Raw genomic sequence first — 23730 nt, forward strand, 5'->3', positions numbered from 1 at the left:
TGAGCCATGATGGCGCAATTAAATTCCATGGGGCCACCGATAATTGTCATCAATTATTATTTTAATATTAAATTTCTTAACCTTTTTATTCTTTGAGGACAATATTTAGGGACCATATATAAATTTTAACGGTTAGAAATTATTTATGGCAAGACCAAGAAAATACATAATTAGACAACATTAATCACAACACAATTAATGAGATTGATTAACAAGAAAGATGATGGCATCAATCACTGTGTGTGTGTGTGTGTGTGTGAAATTAGAAGAAAGAAGATGATGACATCAATCACTTGATTTGGTCTGTTGAAATGGAGGCACACACAATAATAGTTCAATGGGGAATTTTTGGCCCCTACTACCACCACTTGCTCTCCATAACCCAAATCACATGTATATAATATATATACATATTAAAAGCATATGTGATATTTTGTAGCCATAACCTTAGAGATTCCAAATTCATTTATTCCCCATTTCTTTTTACCAAACAATCTCTAATTAATTACCATTCATTTTCCCTTTATGTAGATTAACTAGATGAATCAAATTGCTTGACTTTGACTCGCATTTCATTCGATAAAAAATACGTCAAAAAGTGAAAAAAAAAATGATAAATTAATTTCTCTCAACATCTAATTCGATACTTAACCTTCACATCCCTAGCAGCTGTAACTCAAATATTAATTTATTCTTAAACAAGTTGTAACTCGAACATTATTTGCCTTATTCGTCTCAATAAAACATTACTATTTGCCTTATTGAAATGTTATCACGGTTCTAGATTTGACAACACCCCCCTAAGGTTTGGAATTAAGATGATTTGTCCCATCAACAAATTTTCCAATAATCATAAGCATAATAATGCATAGATGATAACTTTTTTTTTTAACTGGGTACGTGAAAAATAAATTACTATATCTATTTTTAATTTCGATCCCCACTTCCAAACCATAATTTGCAAATAAATATCAAATCTTTTTAATCGACGATAAAAAAGATGACATGATTTCAAATTGATCAGAAAAATGAACGTCAACTTAGACTAAAAAAACACCCTCGTTTTAACTAAGGTATAACTACAGAATACAATGATATAACACTTGTCCCATTAAAGAATTTTCAAGAATCATGCCCATAATACAATGGCCATTACCAAGATCACTATTTTTTGCCAAAATTTTGTTGTTTCAAAATTATTGAAAAAGTTACAAGAATGCATACAAAGTCCAGCCATTTGGACCCCTACCAATCCCTCCCATCTATAAATACTGGCCTTCTCCTCATCAAGGCATCAAACCACCTTAAAGAAAAAAACAAACATATTTTTCCTCAGCATTTTCCCACTCTTACAATGGCTCCAGCTCCAATCTCAGGCATCAAAGTAGGCCACATAGATGATGTTCAAGAGCTAAGAAGAGGTGGGAAATCCTCACACATCCCTGCAAGATTCATCCGCGACACCACGGAGAGGCCGGCCCTAGACAAGGCCATCTTCTGCTCAGACACCATCCCTGTCATTGATCTCTCAAAACTCCACAAAGGAAGCAGTGATGAAATGCACAAGCTCATGAGCTCTTGTCAAGAATGGGGATTCTTTCAGGTGTGTTTTCTTGCATTCTTGAAAACTAAACAAAACAAAAAAAGTAGTATATCTTTTTTTTTTTCTTATAAATGTTTTGTTTGTTGCAGGTTGTGAATCATGGGGTTGATGTGGAGTTGGTTGAGGGGATAGAGAGAGTGGCTATGGAGTTCTTCAAGATGCCTTTGGAGGAGAAGCAGAAGTATCCCATGAATCCTGGTACTGTACAAGGTTATGGTCAGGCCTTCATCTTCTCTGAAGATCAGAAATTGGATTGGTGCAACATGTTTGCACTTGGTGTTATACCAGACTACATTAGGAATCCAAAGCTCTGGCCATCTAAACCAGCAGATTTCAGGTCAATTAGTTTTTTATTACTGTGTTGAGTTCTTTTCTGCCTTCCTTTCTCATTGTGTGTGCCATTTTTGTTGTCTGAATAGTTCTTGGACTAAAAAAAGTACTTATGTTTAGATTTTGTGTATGTCTCTCTCATAGTGTCCAATGAGAGGGGAAGAGAGACAGAGAGATCGAGTGGGAAATAGTACTTAATTAAGTGTCTTAGTTGCATCACACACACAAAGAGACATATAATATAGAGTGATGCTAAACGTCCAGTCACATTATGGCCACTCACAATTTACTTAAATAAAAAATAATTTAATTTATTTAAATTATTTTTTAAAATAAAAATAAGATTTAGTTATTTTATTATATTCTCTACATTGTAGTTATTTTTTTTGCAATTTTTTGATATCTTTTTTATTTTTATTAAAAAATAAATTAAAAATAAAAATGCAAAAAACAAATATAAAAAAAATAGTACTATAATGTAGAGAATATAATAAAATAATTAAATCCTATTTTTATTTAAAAAATAAATTAAATAAATCAAGATTTTTCTTATTATACTAGTTTGTGGGTGACCAGTGACCACAATGTGGCTGCATAGATTTATTGTATAATATAGTCTTAATAAATGTGACTGTGTTGAGTTATGGAGCCTGAAAGTATTCTTCACTAGCCACACGAACGACAATCAAATGCTAAAAGTAGGTTCCCTTTACTATAAAGGGTGTTTTAGTCAATTTCGACAAAATTCTTAAATAGTCGCCTTATCTCATATAATGGCGAACTGGGTAACCAATTTGTGTGCGTTTTTTTTTTTTTTTTTTTGAATCGTATCGTAACAGTCTTTATTGTTTTTTGATAGTGAGACTGTTGACACATACTCAACACAAATAAGGTTACTGTGCAAGAATCTGCTGAAACACATAGCCACAACACTTGCACTAAAAGAGGATGTTTTTGAGGAGATGTTTGGTGTGGCTGTGCAAGCAGTGAGGATGAACTACTACCCGGCTTGCCCGAGGCCGGACCTCGTCTTAGGGCTAAGCCCGCACTCCGATGGTAGTGCCCTCACAGTTTTGCAACAGGCGAAGGGCAGCTCAGTTGGTCTCCAAATACTGAAAGATGGTAAATGGATATCAATTCAGCCCATCCCAAATGCTCTAGTCATCAACATTGGAGATACAATTGAGGTATATATTTTCCTATTACAACAACTTACTCTTTTTTTTTAAAAATCTTCATTTCATGTTCATAATTAAGATTCTTTTTTTTGAAGGTTTTGACTAATGGGAGATACAAGAGTGTGGAGCATAGAGCAGTGACTCACAAGGAGAAGGATAGGTTATCTATAGTGACATTTTATGCTCCGAGCTACGATATCGAGCTCGGTCCATTGCACGAGTTTGTAGATGAGAATAATCCTTGCAAGTATAGGACATACAACCATGGAGAGTATAGCAAACACTATGTTACTAACAAGCTGCAGGGGAAGAAGGGGTTGGAATTTGCTAAGATTGTCAACTAATTAAGTTGTTGTTTTTTTTTTTTTTTTTTTTTTCATGTGTTGAAGTTGTGAAGAATGTTTTAGGACTTGTGAATATGATGTTGTTGATGTAATAGACATGTCCAGTTCTATTGTGTTCTGATGTTCAAGTCAAGGTTTTTATTTATTTTTATTTGGAATTTGGTTGATATATATAAATAATTTTTTGGGGTTATATGCTATTTAGTACTCAACTTTTGAGGTCATTTACAATTTAGACCTATCTAACCTTTTGAAATTTAGCAAAAAGGAACCAACTTTTAACATTCTTCGCAATTTAGACCTCTCCAATTTGTTACATGAGATTCGAGTTGGAATTTAAAATTGATTGAAATTTATATTATCTTCATGTGTTGTGAATTTCACTGTCGACGATTAAGGAACTAAGTCGAAAGTTGGTATGGTGTTAAGGCTTTGGGACGATATAGTTGTAATTTCAAACATTCAATATTAATGAAATTAACGATAAATAATGGACTTTAGAAGCTCTCGATCAATTTTAATTTTGACGTCGAATGGAAATCTAAATCTCAATTCTAAGTTCGTGTTAAAAATTGAATTAGTATAAAATACAAAAAAAAATATTAAAAATTTGATTTTTATTGCTAAATTTTAAAAGTGGGGCCTAAATTGCAAATGACCCCAATTTAAATTGCAAATAACCCTTCTTTTTTCTTAAGAGTGTTGAATTTGTGAGTGCTTTATTACAAATCAAGGGCTAATGTGCAAGATTCCTACAGAAGTTGATCACTTTTCACTGTTTGTCCTAACCAGATTCCAATGTTTGAAAAAGTAGCATGTAATAATGAGAACAAATCTTGGAGCATCACCATTCACTGACACCATGTTTTTCACTACAAAAGGTTGAAGAAAAATAAAAAGAAAAAGGAAAAAAATCAATGGTTAATTTCAGGCTTCCATTGATTGATTGGAGAGCTTTTGTGAGTGGAGGAAGAGAGCCCACAATCATGTTTGTCTGCGTCAAGTTGGTGTATAATTGTCAATTGACACTAAATTTGAGCAACTTGTCTTGGATTTTTATTGTTAGTTCGTTTCTCTCGTTTCTTGTCATGTTTTAATCTCGTCATTTATTAGAATTATATTCTCGGTTTCACTTCAAATTCTTTTTCACACGTTCCATTTATAATATCTTAGTCTAAAAAAAAAATTACTCTCATCTTCCATAAAAATATGCATAATTTTTTTTTCCACTAAACATCACAATCAATGTGAGACCATTTCTCCACTCACACTACACTTTACAAGATTTCTTAACACCCATCCCATACTAGACATGTTTTTATAGGATAGAGAGTACTTAATATATTTTATTTATCTCTCTCATCATTTATTTTATCTTCATTTATTTTTCCACTATTTTCTCCTCATTTATTTATTTATATTTTTTTTAATGTGTGTGCTCTATTTTTTGGGAAGTTATAAGCGGAGTGGAGGGTGATGTAGGAAATACTCCTCAGGTGTTGGTAGTTGTTCTATCAGAGGGAGTATATCACACGCGCATACTATAATATAATACTCTCTTCGTCTTTGATAAATGTATCACTTGGTGGCAGCATGAGTTTTTATAAATATTTGGTAGACTTGAGTGAAGAATAGGTGTAATATTTTTAAGGGATAAAATATAAAGAATTTTGTGAGGTTATGTTTCAAAATAAACGTAATATATTTTTAAAAAATAGATAAAAATGAAAAAAGTGGTACTACAATTTTCGAAGATGGTAAAGATTCCAATCGCGGACTTTAGCGATGCTCCAATAATAGAATATGAATGCTTACAAATATACAGTGCACGAATGCCATAGTAACATGAATAAGAGCAACTTTTTGTTGTGACATATGTCCAAAGAAATGTGAATTATTGAGACAAAATAGTGTCTTATGGTTTAAAATAGTTGAAAAAGGTAATGATTAGCATAGATTTTTTTTACTATGAAGTGAAAGTAGTGGATTTGAAGAGTTAAGATTTTCCACCATACATCACTAGAAGGGCCACTATCATTAAAGAATTTCTAGTATGCTAAAAATATATCTTTCAGGGATTAATTAAGTATTACTATCAAATTATCATCATCACACATGAAAAGTGTGGCTGATAGCTTTAATGATTTTATGACTAACAACATTTGTTATGTACTTGCATAGTCCCTATTTCTTGTCTTGGTTGCAAGCTATATATATATATAGGGGTGCACTTCAGTGAAATTGTTATTTTTTATAAGATTATGAGTATAATAAATAAGTCAGTATATAGTGTACAATAAGACAGTATATATTAATGAATAAAAATATTTAATAAATTGGTAAAATTTTCGCTCCATCCAAGATTTGAATCATGGTAAAAAAAATTCCTTCTAGATAAATGTCAGCCATAAGATAAATGAAATCAACACCCACAAATTAATCTAAGATCTCACTATATATAGAGGATCTCATTTTTTTAGAGTAATTAGAGAATTAACAAGCTTTAACTAGCTCGAATAATTTTTAATCGAATCTAGCTCACGAATAATTCTACTCATTTACAATCCTATATACTCCCTCCGTCCCGGCCAAGACGCTACATTTACTTTCGGCACGAGATTTAAAGAGTTGTAGATTAATGTTTTAAGTGTGTAATAATAAAATGATAAAGTAGGAGAGAGAAAGTGATAAAGTAAGAAAGAGAAGGTAATAAAGTGATAAAGTAGAAGAGAGAATGTAATAAAGAAATTCTTAATTAGTGTTAATTAAGTGTTTAAAATTCCTTATTTTTGCCAAATATAGAAATGTAGCATCTTCGTTGGGACGGCCCAAAAAGGAATATGTAGCATCTTGGGCGGGACGGAGGGAGTATATAGGAACCAAAGTTTTCTTACACAAGCGTACAAAGAAATTAAAAAATCCTCAAAATTTATATACTAGAAACAAGACTAAGGTTTGAATTTTTATAATAGAAGTAGAGTTGAAGCTATTAATAGCATGTAAACAGTGTAAAAATTGACAGGCGCTATGAAAAATCTCATTCACATAGTTGCAACACCATTGACGTTCGCAACTCAACTTATAAAAGAACTTTAGTTTAGATTTCCATCAAATCACAATGGACCCATCATTGCGATCTCCTGTGTGTGAACAGTGAGATCCCGTTTCTATTTCTAGTCTAAAATTGTGCCGTTTTGGCACACTTTTCCTCTTCTTTTTTTTCTTTTATAAGATTTATTATATTATATTCCATTTTGGAATTTTCACTTTTGTTTTGTTAATCAATATTTATATGATTGTTTTTTATAATTATGATTATTTAATATACTTTTCATTTTAAAATTTTACTTTTATAGATAATCATTTTATTTAATAGTTATTTATATCATAACTACTTTTAGGTTAAAAATAAATTTACGAATTATATAACAGAATCTGAGTATACTTCTGGATAATACAAAACAAAAAACAAATATAAAAAAGGGAAAATGAAGGGGATAAAATAAAGTGTTTCAAAACGACAAAGTTTTAAAACAAAAACAACACAGAAAGAAGTGCGGTCACGGCTCGATAGAAAATTCACACTCATTTTTATGGAACGAAGAGAGTATAAAATGAACCTAGGTTACATGGCGGCATTTTCTACAGCTCTGCAATTTAAAATATGAGAATAAGATCATATCATTCTAGAAAATCTAATACGGATTCTTGCCGTTGATACTATTATATTGAGAATTTAATTTAGTTGTCGTCATCATAATGAGATGAAATCATGTTCCATATTCGAGGGAAGAAAACAAACAATCAAACGTGATGTTTGTGCTTTTCAGTTGCCAACCCACTAAAGAGAGCCCTATAATATAAAATATACAAATGTAATTGCAGGTTGACATCTTCCATTATCAATAGTTATGATGGAAATTCTCACCCAATAAGTTACTTTTGCGACTTTGCCTCTTAATTTGTACGTCTATAATTTAATTTCGCAACATATTTACATAAAATAAGTTTGTGCAACTTATTTAAGTGCTGAGTTGGCCTAATGTGAGATCAAGTGTGCGGAAAAGACGGTCGGAAGCAGGTCATAAAATTAATTATTTATTATAAAAAAAATAATTATTGATATAAAGAAATATAATATTTTAAAAATATTACTTTTCTTCATATCGATTACTCCCTCCGTCCCATTAAAGTTGGCAACATTTCTATTTTGGGTGTCCCACTAAAGTTGGTCACTTTCTAAAAATGGCAAAAGTTTACTTTAATTAAGTCAACAATTACTCACTAATTTGGTCAACAATTGTAGGCCACTTTCTAAAAATGTCAAAATTACTTTAATTAAGTCAACAATTACTCACTAATTTGGTCAACAATTGTAGGCCACACTCTATTAAAACATATAACACTCAATTTCTTAATCTCCGTGCCGAAACGAATGTTGCCAACTTTAGCGGGACGGAGGGAGTATTACTTTTCATTACAATAATAGTTACTTTAAATAATTCATACTCCCTCCGTCCCACTTCAATTGGCACATTTGCCTTTTTTCTTTGTCCCACTACAATTGGCACTTTCACTTTTTCTACACACATAAAAGAAGTGGACCCTACCTACTTTACACTCTTTATCCTTTATTCTTAATCTCCGTGCCCACTTCAAAAGTGCCAATTGAAGTGGGACGGAGGGAGTATTTTGCAATCAATCCTGACCGACAGAACAACGGAGGGCATGAAGTGAAGGGTGTGACAATGTACTTATTTTGATTAAGTACTTATTATTGTAACAAAAAGTAATTATTGATATAAAGAAAAATAATTATTTATTCTTTCACCAAACAAAAATCATGATGAATAAAGAAGAAAATACACTTGTTTATCTCATGAATTGCGTTAATTGGTCATCAATACATTGTTCTAGCCCAATAAATAAAGTTAGTGTTATTATCCCAAAAGTGATGTCTGATGTCAAATTGCACACAATCGAACCACCAAAAATGACACACAACTGCCAACATAGATAAAAGTCATAAAACGACAAAGTTTCGCAATTTATACAGAAATTAGGAAGAACATAAACAGTATGAGAAATAGGAGGGTAACATTAACATAAATGGCGTCAGAAATAGAAAATTATACACACTGAGAATCAATAGGTAAGTAGTGTTTCTCGAAATAAGGTTCACGCGCAGCTAATACAAAATCAGCAAGAAAGCTTCGACACAGGAAGACTGCTTTTACTAAACAAATCTTTACACTTACTTGAGAGAAAACCCAACCTCAACAAAACAAGTTATCCAGATGAAATAAACATGCATGAGCTGTTAACAAAAGGAATCCAGGAAAAGCTATTTTTGTCTCACTTTCGTCACGGAACCAATCTGTCGGGACAGTCGTTCCCCGACCAGGGCTAGGGCAAAATGTACAAGAATTCCCTTTGCAGAAGTCTGGAAACATGCAGAAAACTGTACAGTAGTCGGAGCTCGGTTGGTGCGTTTGAGTGTCTCCATATTTGTGCTCACGGTTGCAAGCTTGATCATCGGCAGGGTCGGATTTACGCCAAGTATTTGAACAAGTTGGGGTTGTCCTTGTCCCGTTCAAGGTAGTCACGAGTGATCAGATCTTCGATCCTCTTCTTGATTGCTTTGACATCCGGCTGCATGTTGCAAAGTTAAATCTGGGTGAAGGGCAAGAACCTAAAGGGAAACAGGAAAGTAAAAAATCAACTACATCACTTAAGTACCTTGAACATTCGGCCCAATTGCTCGACACACTCCATAACTAGCTGCTGGTATCCCAAGACCTTCCTACTCTTCATGATACGAACAATTGAGGCGTCAATGGCATATCGTCTGTCCTTATCAACATCCTCAATCACCTTCTTCTTCTCATCCACAGGGGGGAGAGGGATCTGCATTTACACATTAATTAGCTTCATAATCGTCGTCTCTCTCTCTCTCTCTAACACACACACACACACACACACGCATAGAGGAGCAAGTGTACCTTGATCCTTCTCATTTTGTCCGTGAACTTTGAATTAAATTCAAAGACATCAGTTGGAGAAATTGTTTTGGTGTTCGGCTCCTTAGTCAAAATCTTATACTTTGCGCACGAAAGTGAATGAAGCAACCTGACAACATCATCATCCGATAGATTTAACTGGGTCATGATTTCTTGATAACTCAATCTATCCGATGCATTGAACAGTAGCAGTGCAGCAGCCTGAAAAATGAAAATTAAAGATCAATATTACTAAGATCAATCTGGCCTAAAAAAAAGAATATTACAAAGACCAGTCCCGTAAATCAGGGAATATAAGAAGACAACTGTCCGGCCAAAGTTACCTGGTAAGTAGTCACAATCAGCTCTATTGTTTTTTGTTCAAATTTTCCATTAATGTTACACGTGCCCAAAGAATATATCCATGTAAGTTTCCTATGCTTTGTTTTTGTTTGATAGAACTCTCTGAACACTTCAACACATTTGACCTAGAACAAAAATCCAAGCACAAAAAGGAACGACATGTTAGTGGCAGGGCGGATTCCACAGAAGAGGACAATAGTGTGCTTTCTTGGGGGGTGTTGGGGGTGAGAATTCGGAAGTGCAACCATACCATCTCAGCAGGAAGGTTAAGATCGAAGGACTTGTAGCTAGGCCAAAAACCCGTTGTGAGAACAGTCACCGTCAAGTCGATCCCTGGATTTGCGTTTGGAGTATTGCTGAGATATTCCTCAAAGCTAGCTTGATTTTCTCTAGCTAGGGTCAAATCAGTTACCTGGAAAATTACAAAAGAAATGAAAAAAGCACATCTTACAACAGGACTGCTGATTCATAGACCACCGTAAGCAATATTGCGAAACTAACCATTCCCTCCATTTTTGAGGTAAATTGGCCACCACATTGCTGTTTCAACTTTGTTAGGATGCTTCTCTCGTGCTCATCGTTTGCACTTTTATCAAATAACAGACGTCGTGCGAGTTTTTTCCTGTCAAAAAGAGCAGCAGACAGAGTAACGATATAAATCGGTACTTAAAACTAAGAAACATTATTCCAATCACCAAGGGAAACTCACCTATAAAATTCAGCAAATAAATCCTTATCACTTATGTAAGCGAGCAGTTTTACAACCTGAACAACACTCATGACCTCAATCACAGTTTTAAACATGCGATAAACCAATAAATGCAAACAATTACATCACAAAACAAACCTTCTCCAGAGTTTCTTCTATAGCTTCATCACTCAATTTTTCACTTCCACCCTTTTTGAGAATGTTATCGCAAAATGTGGCAAGAAGTTCCGCGCTAGAACTTCCAGCAACTCCCTTGTTGCAGAAAACTTCAAAGGCCTCCTTGAGAGCCTATGTATCATAAAATAAAATTAACTTCTAGATTTATTACTACAGTAGAGAGGAATACAAAGATGAATAACTTTTAGAATTGTAACCTTGTGGAAAAGCGTGTGATTTAGGAAACAATCATTCACATATGCCATGAATTTGTCATGCAGCTCAATCACTTTTCTCACAAATACCTGGATTACAAAAATGATTTCATTCCAAAATGTGAAACCATAGACGACGATAATAATAACAGAATTCAAAATAGTGGTACCTGCTCCTGCAATCCAATAACATCTCTCTTTTCTGCCTGTTAAAAAAAAGAGATTCCTTATATGAAAAAGATGCACATATATTTAGTTTCAGAAACAAAAGTATTCATCATGTACATTATATTGCCAAAATAAACACAAAGGACTAAAATGCTGTCTTACAATTCCTATACAGTCTGTTCATGTTACATTTAACATACCAATTAAAATGGACCGTTTTCTCTGAGAGTGAAATTGCAGCTTAGGAATAAGAATTATATTATCATCAATACCAAATCTTTAATGGACAGCATTTTTAAAAGTCATATTCACTTTTAATATATAGTGAGAAAGAGTCAAATGGAAACTATAAAACAGACTGGCATAAGATAGTAATATTATTCATAATGAAAATTGATTCACAACTAGATCACTATATCAAACAAAATGTGCTTGAGAGACTGACTTTGCAGGTGATTTTCCTACACATAAAAGGAACCTTCAAAACCTAAATAGGAGATATCAAACATGACCCTTTACCCAAGTTACAACAGTTGTTCATAAGCAAAGTAACACATAAAGATTGGAAAAAAAAAAAACTAGATTGACCTTCTTGGTGCTTGCAGCATCTTCAGCTTGTTTAACCAAAGCTGTGCCTTCAGCAGTAACATGCTGTGAATTTGGGATACAATCTAGTGTTAGTCATCAATAGTTCAAATACAACTACAACAAAATTGAGTACCGATTGACTTAAAACAAAAATATCACAAACCTGCTTAAAAATGTGTGCAACAGGCTCTAAACCACGAGGTATTTTTGAAAATAGCCTATACATCCTTGACAAATCGTCAACCTAGTGGATGAAAATGTTGGGATTAGCAACAATAATAGCAACTCAAAAAACATAAATACAACAATTGACTATGTAGCCCAAGTAGTAAGTACCTTGTCATCCCTCAGTAGAGCATGACAACCAGAGTGCTCCTTTTCTAGTAGTTGGGTGGCATACACAGAGAGGAGCTCATGTTGTACTTTCTGTTTGAATAGAAATATATGAAAGACAGCTATAACGGACAAAAAATGAATCTGATGATTCAAAGGACTTCCCATGTGGACCATGCACAGCACACATTCCAATAGTTGGATTAAAATATGAGCAATGTCTACAACAGTCATTAAGGAGAACTACAAACCTCAAGCAACTTTGACTCACTACTTGAATGAAGATAATGAGCAACCCTGTCCTTTTCTCGTTTCAAACACTCCTCAGCCTAGATTTTAGACAGATAGTTAGGAACTAAACAGAAAATAGTTTCCAAGCGATATACTCACAATCTTGACTAATATAGTAATATTATCATGGTAATGAGCATGTGCAAGTCTACTTTCAGAGGCCACAAATTTCAGTTGAATAAAAAAAGAACATTTTTTTTAGAAAAAGAACCTTTAACATATAATCAGGACATGAATCATCTAAGATCCAATTTGAAGCCTTCCGAGAATAGTAAGCTGCTGTGTCCTTCAGCATTGCAGCTTCAAAGTCATTCTCATAATAATCCATCTGCCCCATTCCAATCTCAACAAAGATGTCCAATACATTCTTTAACAAAGCTCGATCTATTTGCTCCCCTTCTCGCTCTTGGTCGATCTATCAAAAATAAATATATTAATACACCAAAAAGGGGAAAACATACACAAAAATTATGCTAAATAGCAATATTACATACCAGAGAAATAACAGCATCCCTGACTTTCCCAGATAACTCCAAATATACCTAAACAAAAAGTACGGCAATGAGTAGAAGGATAGAAAGCCAGGGGCAACTGAGTTTTCAAAAGCCAATTTGAAGGTGAAAATCGATTACCAGGTCCCGGAAGCATGTCAGACCAACTTCCTTAAGTGCTGGAAGTGACCTTCTGGCTACAAAGTACCGATCAAGATAATGGAAGAATCTTGAAAGCCATCGCACCATGATCTTATGATTTAACCACCTTTTTACAAGCTCCCTTAGCATGAACTCATCATGCTTCTCCCTCAAAGAAGGCAGAACCTTTTACAGAAAAAATAAACTAGGAAAAATTAATCGATGGAAATTAAACAGATAACTGAGGCAAAAATTTTAATGCTCCAAACACCATTTCAGAATACTATAATACAGCCCATGAAATTTTGATTTAGGAATAAAATAAGCAACTTCAGAAACTAGCTCGGACATCAGAAACAAAAATATTCCAAAATCACGAACCAAAATACAATAACCACTTCCAGATGCATGCACATGATAAAACTATTTATAATGCAATAAAAAAATAATCTGAATTCATCCTTACCGTCGTTGTAATGTACACTTCGAAAGACTCCCGGTACTTGTCATATAATTGTTGAGAATAATCATGTGGGGGCTTTTGAGTGCACATGTTGTAGATTGTCCTGTAAATTAGAATCAAGGAAACTCCTAAACACTTGACAACAACATAAAAATCTATCAACAATATAAGAATAATGAGTGCTGAATAATACGTGTAGAGCATCATGTAGTCCTCTGAGCTGAACTGGGGCTCAGGCAGCCCTTCAAGAATATTTTTCAATTTTGTGATCCCTTTTTGCATAAAATCCCATCCTTGTTCCAAATCAATCGTGTTACGCTGGTTCATAGTCATCTTCTGTGCTAGACAAGATGAATACTTATCACCACTTAAAACGATTCAAAACCTGCCATGATAGACACAAGTAGAAAACTCAATTCAAAGCAAGAAACAACTGATAACTCTTAAATCAAAACCAAAGAGGAACCAAAAACAAATTATTAAGACATTAGGTTCAATGAAATCAAGTAATAATTTTGTTGAGGCTACTTGAATCATGCTAACGTATGCGTGTCGGATAAAAATAGTTTTCTCTCTCTGTCTACAGAAGCTAATCAATCAAACAACAAAGATGAATCATGAAATAACAAGAAAAATAATGAACATAACATAAGAGAGTACATATGGCAACCCACACACTCCAACAAGAACTGCAATTAACCCACAATAATGCACAACCATCGCGACCAATCACATCAGTCAATGGAAGGAGAAACTCAATATATAACAAAAGGCCAAAACTTGATAAAGAATCACACCATTTCATTTCAACAGGAAGGTAACAGCATATCCTAGAATATTTTCTATTCTAAAAAGTTTCAATAACAGTATAATCATAAAACAGAGGCTCAACAACTCAAGTTTTCCAATCAAAACCCGCAATGATTGAAAGAAAACAAATAAAAACAACTCAGCTCATGATACGTAAAAAAACCCCACAAAAAATTGATAATAAAAAGAAAAGAAAAGAAAGTTACACGTCATTTCCATAACAATCCCAGTACAATACCCCAATAATTAGAAAACAAAACCCTAAAATAGAAGTATAATCGAGCCAAATCAAGCAAAAACCTAACCCCAAAACGTGGAATTCGATTTTGAATCAGCTTAAATCCGGAAAAAGGATATTCATATCAATCTAATTATCGACAATCAACCAGCACACAAACAACTCAAGACCGATCGCACAATATATTACCCGCACACACAATTTTACCACACCGACATATAAAAAAAAAAATCCACGGCCTGTCGACGCATACAGTATATATAATCGTGTATATATATGCAAATATATATAGAGAGAGAAAGAGAGACCTACCTGAAGGGAGAGAGACTTTGGTAGGATGTGAATCGCTCTCGATCTTTTTAGTTTTCCCCTTCCGTTTTCTTATTTTTCATATCTTCATTTTTCTTGATTTTGTTTATTATAGTATTTTTCAAATCGTATACTGAGGTTTCCGTTTTTCATTTTTGACCCCTCAACTTTTCGAAATTTTATGTGCTACCACCAGGTACCTGTTGGGATTTGGAATTTTGGATAATAATATCAATTTGATAAAGTTTATATATATATAAACTGTGAATTGAGATTCGTAATTCATTTGGTATAATTTTTTCTCTTTTTTTATGATTACCATACGTTTAAGAAAAGTGTAAGTAAATAATGATGTGTTATACACTTTACATGGTATCTTAATTGTTTATTTGTTTGAGCTCAATTATGAATTTTTAATAGAATATCATCATATAGGGAGAGAAATCTTTTTTTTTTAAGAACAATGTACAAATTAATTGCAGTAAATATCAATTTAAATACTAAATTATATTAATGATAGACTCGAATATTGAGGTTGTAACAAAAATATCTTGTCTAACAATTTTTATTGTGTTGGGTTGGATTTTAGGCTCAACATTAAATTCGTGATACCATTAACTAAAACAGACATGTGAATGTAGTCGAAATGTAAATGATTGGAAGTTATGATGTGAGAGATGATAAATTCACTATAAAATCCGGCCAACTACAAGAGTTATGGAGTAAAACTCAAATGTCCAGTGTTTCATTGTATTCGAATTAGAAGAGCTTGGTTTACAAGAAAATTTGAACACTATTTATTAAGTTTACATAACAAAGGGTAAAATAGTCTTTTTCTGTACATCCAAAGATGTAGTTTTGTTTTTTTAGGTCTGTTTTTCTTTATTTTGAAGAGTATATTCATCTTTACTGGCTCTAGAGTTCAAAATGAATGGATGACATGGTACGTCGTTGTAGGTAAAAATCTTATCTAACGGTCGTCTGTCAGCGTAAATAGGAAGTGCAAACCATCGGTCAATACGTGTCATATATAACAAAGTATTTTTTATGGTCATGTATAAAATGTAATTTCGGTAATAGTTCGTGTATTCTCTAGCCATTAACCCTATATATAAACAATAAGACTAGGAATAATATTAATATTGGACCAGCAATGCCAAGCAAATGTTGACTACCACCAGAGTCAAATCAAATAAATTGGAGGCTTGAAGTGAAACAAAGAGCTAGTATATATAAAATAAATTTTATAAAAGTTTATTTATTTTTTTAACCGCAATAGTATTTATTAAATTTTTTATAACCAAATTGTTCCAACTATATTCATCTTTACTGGCTCTTCACGTGTTCAAAATGAATGGATGACATGGTACGTCGTTGTAGGTAAAAATCTTATCTAACGATTGTCTGTCAGCGTAAATAGAAAGTGCAAACCATCGGCCACTACGTGTCATACATAACAAAGTATTTTTTATGGTCATGTATAAAATGTAACTTCGGTAATAGTTCGTGTATTTTCTAGCCATTAACCCTATATATAAACAATAAGACTAGGAATAATATTAATATTGGACCAGCAATGCCAAGCAAATGTTGACTAATCAAATAAATTGGAGGCTTGAAGTGAAACAAAGAGCTAGTATATATAAAATAAATTTTATAAAAGTTTATTTAATTTTTTAACCGCAATAGTATTTATTAAATTTTTTATAACCAAATTGTTCCAACTATATTCATCTTTACTGGCTCTTCACGTGTTCAAAATGAATGGATGACATGGTACGTCGTTGTAGGTAAAAATCTTATCTAACGATTGTCTGTCAGCGTAAATAGAAAGTGCAAACCATCGGCCACTACGTGTCATACATAACAAAGTACTCCCTCCGTCCCGGCCAAGACGCTACATTTGCTCTTCGGCACGGGATTTAAGGAGTTGTAGATTAATGTTTTAAGTGTGTGGTAATAAAGTGATAAAGTAGGAGAGAGAAATTAATATAAAGTAAGAAAGAGAAGGTAATAAAGTGATAAAGTATGAGAGAGAAGGTAATAAAGTGATAAAGTAGGAGATATAATGTAATAAAGAAATACTTAATTAGTGTTAATTAAGTGTTTAAATTCCTTATTTTTGCCAAATATAGAAATGTAGCATCTTCGTTGGGACGGCCCAAAAAGGAATATGTAGCATCTTGGGCGGGACGGAGGGAGTATTTTTTATGGTCATGTATAAAATGTAACTTCGGTAATAGTTCGTGTATTTTCTAGCCATTAACCCTATATATAAACAATAAGACTAGGAATAATATTAATATTGGACCAGCAATGCCAAGCAAATGTTGACTAATCAAATAAATTGGAGGCTTGAAGTGAAACAAAGAGCTAGTATATATAAAATAAATTTTATAAAAGTTTATTTAATTTTTTAACCGCAATAGTATTTATTAAATTTTTTATAACCAAATTGTTCCAACACTAGCTACTCTTAATACATAATATACTTACACCATCCAATCTATTTTGACATAATTAATCTTAAATAAGCTATTAATTTTAATTTTGAAAAATATATCAACAAAAGCTACTGGTTTAGCAGCGTTAATGACTTGCCTTTTGCCGGAGGTGTCATTCGCGATATCAAGTTGGCCATTCCAGACTTTGAGAAAGTGAAATTCAGTTGGAATATAGAAGAAAAATAGCTAATTTTGTTGCTGATCAATTATTTAATCTTGATTTGAATCATTCTGTTTATGTTGATTAAGAGCATCCACAGTGGGGATGACCTGATAGCTGCTCTGATAGAGGGAAGACCACATTGGGTCAAGGAGACTGCAGTGGGATGACATGATTTTTTTAGTTTTGATTTTTGTATTTTTCATTTAATTTTAATTGCACACATTTAAATAACACAATTTACCTAAAATTAAACTTCATTAATGTTAAAAATCCTAAAAATTACATTAAAAAAAGCCTAAAAACATAATTTAAAATTACTTAATTAAAACCTAAAAACATAATAAAAATTACATAATTAAAACCTATCTAGTTTCCACCGGCCCTTCGCCGAGCTTTGATCTCCGCCACCCGTTGCTTGTGCCATTCGGAAACCTAATTTAAGTCGTACCAATTGGGATTGTGGGGATCCATTTTTTTTAGAGAGTTTGATAGAGAGAAGAAGAATATTGGAGAAGATAGGAGAAAATATGTGAAGAAGAAGAAGATAAGAAAATTTATAGAAGAAAAAAAGGAAAAAAAAATAATATTTTTTTTAAATGGTCGAATGGCCGTTTTTTTCAAAAAAAAAAGTGTGTTGGTCAAAATGGGCAACAACCCAATTTTTTAAAATCTGATTTTATTTATTTTATTTTTTAAAAATAAGTGCGTGTAAACACACGCCTCACACATTTTGGGGGTGACTCGAGTCATCGTCCGCTGCAGTGGCGACCCGATTTTGGGGGTGACTCGAGTCCCCCCTATCGGGTCCCGCTGTGGATGCTCTAATTTGTGGAGTTATTCCCTACTAGAGATGGCAATGGATGTTGGACCCGGCCCATATCCGTGGATCTAGATCCATTTTTTAGGGTCTGGATCTCAATTTTTTGGACTCATAAAATCTGGACTGGATCTGGATCTTGAAATTTTATATCCGGATCCGGCCCAAATCTGATCCGTGGATCCGTTTTTTTTTTAATATATATTTTTTATATTTTATATTTATTTTACTAATAATATTAAATATATTAAAAATTAGAAACAATACACAAATTATATTTAAAAGTGATTTAGAAATTAAAACTTATAGAAACCCTAGTTTCTCCAACATTGAGTCCGCCTCTCTCCCAGCCTGGCTGCCCTCGTCATTTTACAACCAAACACTAAGTAGTCTTCATATCGCTGGCCACCGTTCGCCGCCACCATTCGTCGCCAATGTCGTTGACCCGTCCGACGCCTTAGTCGCAAGTTCAGCGGCCTAGAAACTGCATCAAATAATACAAGTTCTAAACTATAAAATTATATTGATTCACGTGAGCTGAAAAGGAATATGTGTGTTTCTTTTGTTTGAGGGTAAATATGTATTTGATTACTCTATATTCTTAGAAACTAGATGTTGTTGATTTTATGACTTTGTGAATCCGTTCGTTTTGAATTTATTAGTCATGTGGACCCGTAGATCTGACGAATTTGGATCTGGATCACAAATTTTCAGATCCGTCGGATCTGGGGCAGATCTAGATCTGGTATTGATGAGATTCGATCCAGATCCGACCCATTGCCATCCATATTCCCGACTTTGTTTCAGTTTCTCCCATGAGATCAAGCTTCTTAATATATTCATCCATTTGATTTTTGGAATACATATATAAATATATATTGACAAACATGGTTTTCGTACCTCAATTCCACATGTTTTGTTGTCATTTCCCTTCATGTTTTGCTTGTGAATGCTTGTTTGTGCCCGAATATTTAGTTTTATGAAGATTTGATATCTTGGTGTAGTTTTGGAGTAATTTCAGGAACCATCAATGATTAATTGGAGGATTTTGAAGATATGAGATTGAAGTACGTCTCGAGAGGAATCCGTGAGCGCAAACGGCGACCAAATCCGAGTCCGGACGAGGGAGAACGGAGCAAAACGAGCGGCCTGCGCAATACGCCCAGTACCCCGCGGTCACCACCCGCGGCCGCGGGGTGGGACCGCGGGTCAGCTGCCCCGACTCCAGTAGACACCCGCGGTCACCACCCGCGGCCGCGGGGCGGGACCGCGGGTCCCCTGACTCTCCCCCACGTTTGCCGGCCGCGGGCGCGGGCCAGGACCGCGGGAAAAGGGCGGAGCCTCCCCAAGTGGGCCCCAGTCGGGTTTTTCACCCCTTAAACCCCTTTCTCCCCCTTTTCCTCACATTATTCATCTTCCCCAACCTCATACTCACCCATTTCCATCTTCCCCAATTCATTCACACCAAACCCTAGCCTCCATTACCACATCTTTTTACCAAGATTGAAGGCATTGAAGAGGAGAGAAGATTGAAGAAAGCTCATTAATAGGATTTGTCACTTCTTACTCTCTCTTTCATTTATGTATTTCTTTGATTTTGGTTTGTTGTTTGTGAACATGTTTGGATAAAATGCCCCATTGGTTTGGGGATTAGGCTAGTTGATTATGTGATGGATTGATTATTATGCTTAATATATGTCTTGATTATTTCCTTGTTATTATCTTTTCAAGCCCTAGCTTTAATTCTTGTATGGATTGTTGGCCACTTTCTCTGCATTTCTAATTTGTGATTTGAATCGGGAGAGGATAATCACAATAGATTAGGAGCTTGAAACATATTGACTCAATAAACCGGGAGGTTGAGAGTTGGGTGAGAGTTTACCGATCCTTTGTGCTTTTGGGAGTTATAGGTTAGAAGTTGACCGGGGACGGCAACTATGACCCGTAATCTACCGTTTTAGTCGTCCGGGAGGGGGCTAGAACTAGTGGGGAGATCACTCTAGATAAATAGGAATATCAAGACTAATATTGAGCTAATTTGAAGTCCATTGCTAATCCATCGATGCCTAATCCCTAAACCACCTTCATCACTTAATTAATCCACTTTGTTTGATTGTTCTTATTTTGTCTTTGAATTTGTTAGTTAATCAAACCACTCACCTCCTTGTTTAGTCTAAATAGCTCTAGCATAATGAATTAGGATAATCACTAGATTGAACTACTAATCCTTGTGGGATACGACCTTGCTTCCATATATTACAACTACCCGTATACTTGCGGCGTGGTGAAAATATTAGCGAACAACAATACGCCCAGTACCCCGCGGTCACCACCCGCGGCCGCGGGGTGGGACCGCGGGTCAGCTGCCCCGACTCCAGTAGACACCCGCGGTCACCACCCGCGGCCGCGGGGCGGGACCGCGGGTCCCCTGACTCTCCCCCACGTTTGCCGGCCGCGGGCGCGGGCCAGGACCGCGGGAAAAGGGCGGAGCCTCCCCAAGTGGGCCCCAGTCGGGTTTTTCACCCCTTAAACCCCTTTCTCCCCCTTTTCCTCACATTATTCATCTTCCCCAACCTCATACTCACCCATTTCCATCTTCCCCAATTCATTCACATTAAAACATATCACGCAAGATACGTCCCCTTCTGTAGTTCCACTTTTTGTTCAAAGACGTTTATGAACATACTTGCCAATTCATTGAACTTCTGTGAATGCGTTCGTGAACATAAAATGTTGCATAATTTTTGTCTAGGTTTATTTATTTGTTTGTAAGTTCAAAACATACGTTCAACACGGACATACTCTAAATTCGAAATAATGAAAAACGTTCACTCAACTATGTGTGCATGTTCGTAGTATATACCAAAGCAAGTTCAATCAACATGGAAAGAAATGAACGAAGAATCTGAGCAAAAAAATTATTGTATTGAAATAAGATCAACATCCAAAATGGAAAATGATAGTATTGTGGGATTTGATTTGGTCGAACGAATCACTGCAAATGAAAATTACCACACTAACCTTTTCGATCGAATAATACCATTTTCAATAAAATAAATAATTATTAATCTATTTTTTGCAATTAATCTCATCTGTGTATTTCTAAGGAACGAATGAATATGATTTGTTCTCTATTATATCTATAGGAGGGGGGGGGGGATGGGGTTCTTTGTAAAAACTGACCACCCTATATATATATATATATATATATATATATATATATAGGGGCGCGCTCCAGTGAGACCTCATATTTTTTGTGAAACACTAGGACAATGAATAAGACATATAATACTAATGAACAAAACGTATATCTAATGAATAAGATGTATATACTGATGAAAAATAAAATTTAAAAAATTCGTAATGAATAAGACATATATACTGATGAACAGGGCCGTATATACTGATGAACAATGCAGTATATACTGATGAATAACAAAATTTAAAATATTCTGCTCTCTCCAGGATTCGAATCCTGCGAAAAAAAATCACCCTCCAGATACAATATCAGCCATATGATTGATAAAATAAACGCACCAGATCGTGCCCTAGATCTCACTAAAATTAGGGGGTCTCATTGGAGCGGCCCCCTATATATATATATATATATATATATATATATATATATATATATAAAGATTGGTTATCGTGAAAATTAGTATATTTTATTGTAAGATTTGAGCACACTATACTAGTTGTATAAAATTATTATATCCGCTGTGAAATTAAATTCAATGAGAACCTAACTCTAAAATTTCCACCCCCTCTAAGATTTAGGTGATCTATTCATCCATCACGATCATACATTTCACCATAAATTTTCATGAGCGAAGGACTGTGAATGATTCTTTGTTTTCATTTTAAATTAAAATTCTCATTTAAATCTCTTTCTCTTTCTCTCTCTCTCTCTCTCTCTCTCTCTCTATATATATATATATATATATATATATATATATATATATATAGTGAGAGATAGATAAATGATTAAGTGACAATGACTAAATGTGGTAAAAAAAATGAGAATGAATCTGAAACGTCAGATATTCAAATTAATCATGTGAAATGAGAACAACGAATAAGTGAATTAATTAACCGCTTGCAATATATAAATAGCCACTCAAATATGGGTTCGAATATTGGAGGGGGCGGAATTTCACCACTTTAGATGAATTATGGCTATTCGTGCATTACAAATAGCTTATTCATAGATTTATATTGACTTATTGTTATTTCTATTTTTACGAAAATAGTCATTCTCACTATATAACCCAACCTTATATATATATACATACATACATAGGGTGTGGTTATAGAGAGAACTACATTATTTGTGAGAACGGGAGAACCATCAAATCTAATGCATTCACTGTAAAAATTAATGCACCCGCTGTTAAAATTAATGCACTAAAAAAAAAAAAAAAATGCTCCATTCAGGATTCGAACCCAGGATCTGCATTCATCCAACAAGATGATGCATCCACCGTAGATCTTGATGATCGAATGGCTGAAAATGGTTCTCCGGTCTTCTTTTATTTATGGTTCTTTCCTGAACCTCTCCCTACATACATATATATATGTATAATTAATTCACAAAATGAAGCAAATAGCTAGCAAAATGCTATCATTACAAAACATTAAGGGTGAATTTACTTTAGCGATAAAATTTTCACTAGAAAATAATAGATAAGAAAAGATCAGAAAATATTATATATATATTTTTTATCATATGAAAACATTTGAAAATGTTAGAAAATATTTTCACACCATTATCTAAAGATAATACTTATTATTCAACATTGGAGAGAAAATAAATGAAAATGAGCTGCCCGAAAAATATTCCATCATGTCCGGAGAAAATTTTCTGTCATATAGTAATAAGCATGTTAAGATTATAAAAAAAAGGATGAAAATATATGTATTGTCTCATTTTCCATTAAAGTAATGCACCACCCTAAGATGTTTCAAGAGCTTATAAGATGTAGTTTTTAAGAGCTTATAAGTTGTCAAAGTATTTGGATAATTGAGCGTATTTAGATAATTGAGCTTATAAGTTAGAAGAGAATTTTTTGCTAAAGGGAGAGAAAATATTTTTTAGAGAGAGAAAATCGAAAAGAAATGAACTTGAATAATATATGATGAAAATAATAAATTATAGTTGAAAAATATTAGTTGCATATAAGATTATAAAAAAATAAGTTGGAGTAGATAAACTTATATTTCGGAGAGCTTATAATTATAAGCTGTTTAAGAGCTTAATTATTTTGTCAAATACATTGAAGGAGCTTATAAACTCCTAAACAACTTATAAGCTGTTTTGAATAGCTTATAAGCTCACCCAAATACCCTCTTAGGTGAGATCAATATATATAACCGTACGTCCACCGTCCAAAGATGCCGCAGGAAGAAGAAATCGAAGAGTTTTGCTTCAATCTAGATCGACACTACGCCATGAAACTGTTTCTTGCGATCTCGTGTTGAATAACCAAGGTCTCCATGTTAAATTATAAACTTGTACAT

General features: G+C 34.0%; 2 protein-coding genes across 5 annotated transcripts; one reads left to right on the plus strand and one right to left on the minus strand.

The window, feature by feature from the left end:
- Positions 1-1105: 1105 nt before the first annotated feature.
- On the plus strand, positions 1106-3648 carry LOC130991689 (protein SRG1). Its single transcript, XM_057916042.1, has 4 exons — positions 1106-1603; positions 1693-1940; positions 2793-3120; positions 3207-3648. Exons 1-4 carry the CDS (start codon positions 1217-1219, stop codon positions 3453-3455), a joined length of 1212 nt encoding a protein of 403 aa, XP_057772025.1. The 5' UTR covers positions 1106-1216; the 3' UTR covers positions 3456-3648.
- Positions 3649-8535: 4887 nt separating this feature from the next.
- Positions 8536-14948, minus strand: LOC130991690 (cullin-1). 4 transcript variants are annotated; one of them, XM_057916043.1, is made up of 20 exons: positions 14733-14948; positions 13566-13757; positions 13376-13475; positions 12910-13095; positions 12772-12819; positions 12489-12692; positions 12238-12315; positions 11990-12079; positions 11817-11897; positions 11654-11716; positions 11068-11103; positions 10901-10987; positions 10665-10814; positions 10527-10582; positions 10319-10439; positions 10068-10229; positions 9799-9942; positions 9458-9676; positions 9195-9362; positions 8536-9107 (listed from the first exon to the last, which is right to left on the minus strand). In XM_057916043.1, the coding sequence occupies exons 2-20, from the start codon at positions 13703-13705 to the stop codon at positions 9006-9008; spliced, it is 2235 nt and encodes a 744-aa protein (XP_057772026.1). In that variant the 5' UTR covers positions 13706-13757; positions 14733-14948; the 3' UTR covers positions 8536-9005. The 4 variants fall into 4 exon arrangements, with proteins under 4 accessions (XP_057772026.1, XP_057772027.1, XP_057772028.1 ...); XM_057916044.1 differs by lacking the exon at positions 14733-14948 and adding an exon at positions 14610-14718; XM_057916045.1 differs by lacking the exon at positions 14733-14948 and adding an exon at positions 14488-14673.
- Positions 14949-23730: the final 8782 nt, after the last annotated feature.

This window comes from Salvia miltiorrhiza, chromosome 7 (genome assembly GCF_028751815.1).
Source record: "Salvia miltiorrhiza cultivar Shanhuang (shh) chromosome 7, IMPLAD_Smil_shh, whole genome shotgun sequence".
Classification (NCBI taxonomy): Eukaryota; Viridiplantae; Streptophyta; class Magnoliopsida; order Lamiales; family Lamiaceae; genus Salvia; species Salvia miltiorrhiza.